Source organism: Echinops telfairi, unplaced genomic scaffold (assembly GCF_000313985.2).
Source record: "Echinops telfairi isolate 266 unplaced genomic scaffold, ASM31398v2 ScPeMD7_31;HRSCAF=116, whole genome shotgun sequence".
Lineage (NCBI taxonomy): Eukaryota > Metazoa > Chordata > Mammalia > Afrosoricida > Tenrecidae > Echinops > Echinops telfairi.
Window position 1 is genome coordinate 44,894,636 of NW_022103928.1, and position 3,220 is coordinate 44,897,855.

The 3,220-nt window shown below is 59.7% G+C and overlaps 1 protein-coding gene across 2 annotated transcripts in view; it reads left to right on the top strand.

The window, feature by feature from the left end:
- The window catches only part of WDR86 (WD repeat domain 86), a 65,929-nt gene extending 64,168 nt beyond the window's left edge, over nucleotides 1–1,761 (top strand). For both annotated transcript variants that reach the window (XM_045290160.1, XM_004702482.2), the window contains exons 5-6: nucleotides 529–632; nucleotides 1,109–1,761. In XM_045290160.1, coding sequence (XP_045146095.1) covers nucleotides 529–632; nucleotides 1,109–1,255 — 251 coding nt within the window. In that variant the 3' untranslated portion in view covers nucleotides 1,256–1,761. The remainder of the gene's footprint in view (nucleotides 1–528; nucleotides 633–1,108) is intronic.
- The last annotated feature ends 1,459 nt before the right edge of the window (nucleotides 1,762–3,220 follow it).

Genomic DNA, 3,220 nt, shown 5'->3' on the forward strand with positions numbered 1-3,220 from the left:
GGGAGAAAAAGCTCTTTCAGCATCGGGCCTCTATTCAGGGATGATTCTATAGAAGAGCTCTTGGAGGATCAGGGTTTGGTGTCGGGCTAAGTTCAAGGCTGAGGAGCTGCCGCCTCTTTTAAAGCAGTACCTTGGGGGTTAGTCCTAACTCTGTGAGGCTGGATGCCCAGGAGGAAGGAGAGCGAGGTGGCTCCAGGGCCCCGGAAAGACTAAGGGCACCTGAGTGGAGGTCTTCTGGAGGGATGGACACCTGGGGGTGCGGGGGCAGTGCAGACTGACCAAGCCCAGGCCTGGAGAAGAGACCTCAGACCACCTTTATTGTCCGTCTGAGCTCCCAGGGCCTAGGGAGGTGGGACAGACCCACTGTGTACCCCGGGGCCTTGACCCTGGCCCTCTGACTGAGAGGAGGCCCAGCGCCCCCGCCCCCCCACCCCCCACCAAGCGAGGGCCATAGGGCTTGGGAGGGTCCGGAGGAGCGGGTGGGTCCCCCTGGCTGGAGAGTCCCATGAGTGTGCTCGGTGTCCACAGTGTTTACGGGCAGTGGAGATGCCCGCGCCCGCGCCTTTAACGCCCAGTCGGGAGCACTGCAGAGGGTGTTTCGGGGCCACGACTTCATCATCAACTGCATCCAGGTAGGCACCCCGCGGAGGGACGGGAGGGTCAGAGCCAGGGTGGCCCGGGGGGATGGAGCCACTGGAGGCGCCTTCCTGCAAGGCCTCGGGGCCTCTCCCTTGCGTTTTACCAGCGAGGTGGTGACCAGCACCCCTGTTCCCCTCCTAGACCAGTGGTTCTCCACCTTCTGTATGCCACGACCCTTTGACAGTTCCTCAGGTGGTGGTGACCCCCCCAGCCATAAAATTATTTTCGTTGCTACTTCATCACTGTCATTTTGCGACTGTGATAAATTGGGCGACCCCTGGGAAAGGGTCATTTGACCTCCAGAGGGGTCACGACCCACAGGTTGAGAACCACTGTCCTAGGGTGTGTGGGCCTGCCACTGGGGCGTGTGGGGAGGGTTGCAAGGTGGGGGGGTCAGGCGTTCGGGGCCCGCCTCCGGTGGGGAAGGCCCTTTCGGGTACCAGACCTTGGTGCCCTCCACCCCGTGCAGGTGCACGAGCAGGTGCTCTACACGGCCTCGCATGACGGCTCGCTGCGCCTGTGGGACGTGCGGGGGCTCCCCAAAGCCGGCTGCTCACGGCGCTTTCACAACCGGGTGGGCTGCGCGGAGGAGGTGCTGCAGCCGGTGCTGCCCTGAGCGCGGAGAACTGAGCCGGAGAGAAGAGGAGCCGGGACACTGGATAAGACGTGGACACTCTTCCGTGGTTTCCTTCCGTGTCCCCCTGGTGCGGTGGGGGCTTTAACGAAGCCCGCTGTCGTCAGCGGCTGCAGCCACCTCCCTGATGGGAGGGCTTCATGGGAAGGACCCAGATACACTCAACGAAAGGAACTCCCCTGGGGAGGAACCTCCCCATTCTGCCTCCTCATCTCCTGCACCCAGAGGTCCCATGCCCTCAAGCCGTGTCACCCAGGGCACTCCCAACTCTGGATGGTCACCATCCTGAGAGCTGTCCTGCTGTGGGGACCCCTGACCCCTCAACTCTTGAACCCTGATGAAGCCACCTCTTTGCTACGGAGGGGAGATGGGGCCTTTAAAAAAAACATACAAAAGCCACTGAGCCACACGGATGTTTTCATTCGGGCGAACTGCCATGGGGATGTTTGTGGAGAACTGAAATACATCTGCTTACACGTGCTTTTCAACCAGATGTGTTTTATTTCGCATAACAACCTCTGCATCCTTCAGAAAGGGTTCTGGGTACAATGGGTGGGGCTGGCCTCCTGGCCTGGCTGGCTGCCCTGGGGGAGTCAGTCCATCGCCTGCTGAGGCCTGCCTGTTTCCACGTCAGTCGGTGGGGGTGGGGTGGGGGGTGTCCCATCACTCTGCTCAGGAGATCCCATTCTTTTCAGGGTGGGGCGGGGTGGGGTAGGGCGTGTCACTGTCTCTTTTCATTGGGTCTAGTATAGGAAGACTAGGGGAGTAGCCTCCTGCCCTCAGCCCCGTTCCTGGGGCCTGTCCGCAAGCAGGCAGTGGCCAGCTCTGTGCTAGAATGAAGCTACACGCCGTGTACAAGGCCTAACTGCAGTCTTACCCACACCGGCTCCGACTGCTCCCGCAGGCCTCCCTGGGTAGCTTCTCCCATCATTTTTGGGGGCAGCGTGTCACGCCCTTGCGGATGCCCCTTTCCTGCCTCTGCAGCACCCTGGGCAGCCTGGGGTGGATTCTGGGGCAGAGCGTGCAGCTGCACGAGGCTCCTTGGGAGCTCAGAATGGCTAAGGAGATAGGCATAGGGTGCTGACTCAATTCTCAATGTGGAAAAGTGTGAACTTTACTATCTTAAGGGTATCGGCGTCTCATCAGCGAGATCTGCAGTAGGACAGGGCCCCCTGGTCCCTTGAATGCCCAGGGTGCTAGGTTCTGACGGATAGGTGGTGTCCATCCCTCCAGGCCAGGCAAATAGGTAGGGGCACTCTGAGCAGGATGGGTATCAGTAAAGCATCTATCTGTGACTGCTCCGTCACCCAACTGGCTTCTCCAGGGAAGCTGGGCCGCGGGCGGGGAAGTCAGCGTGGAGAGCCTGCAGGAACCTAACCTTCACTGTTACCCAAGTGTGACTCAAGCACCCAGGCCTGCCTTGTGGGACTGCCAGGCCCTGCCAGCAGCTCTTTGTCAGGAGGCCTTCCAGGAAGAGAGCGACCCAAGACAAAGGTGAAAGAGGCATTTCAGAAAAGTCAGGTGGAATCACCTTGAACAGGTGCAAACATAAGGCCTCGTCCTAAACCCACCCCCGTGTTCTCCCTGGTGGCCCCATGAGTCTGTCACACAGTCTGGCCTCCCCTTCCTGTTTCCTCATTTGCCCAAGGCTCAGGAATGTTCTTTCGCTTCCCACTCCCCACTTCAAGGTCCATCTCTGGGGTGGCTTCACTGATTTCCAGCTCTCAGTACACTCCATCCCATGCAACAGCATTTTTATCGCCAATGCCCCCTGGGCTGTTCTGATGCCCTCTAGAGCCTGGGTTTCACGTGACTCGTCAGTAGCCTGTGAGTAACCAGGTTCAGTGACGGAGTCCGGCTCCGGGAGGGAGGGTTGAACTGGATACCTGAAGGAGGTGTGGAGTTGGCGAACACAGACGAGACAGACACGAGAGATGTTCTGGTGGA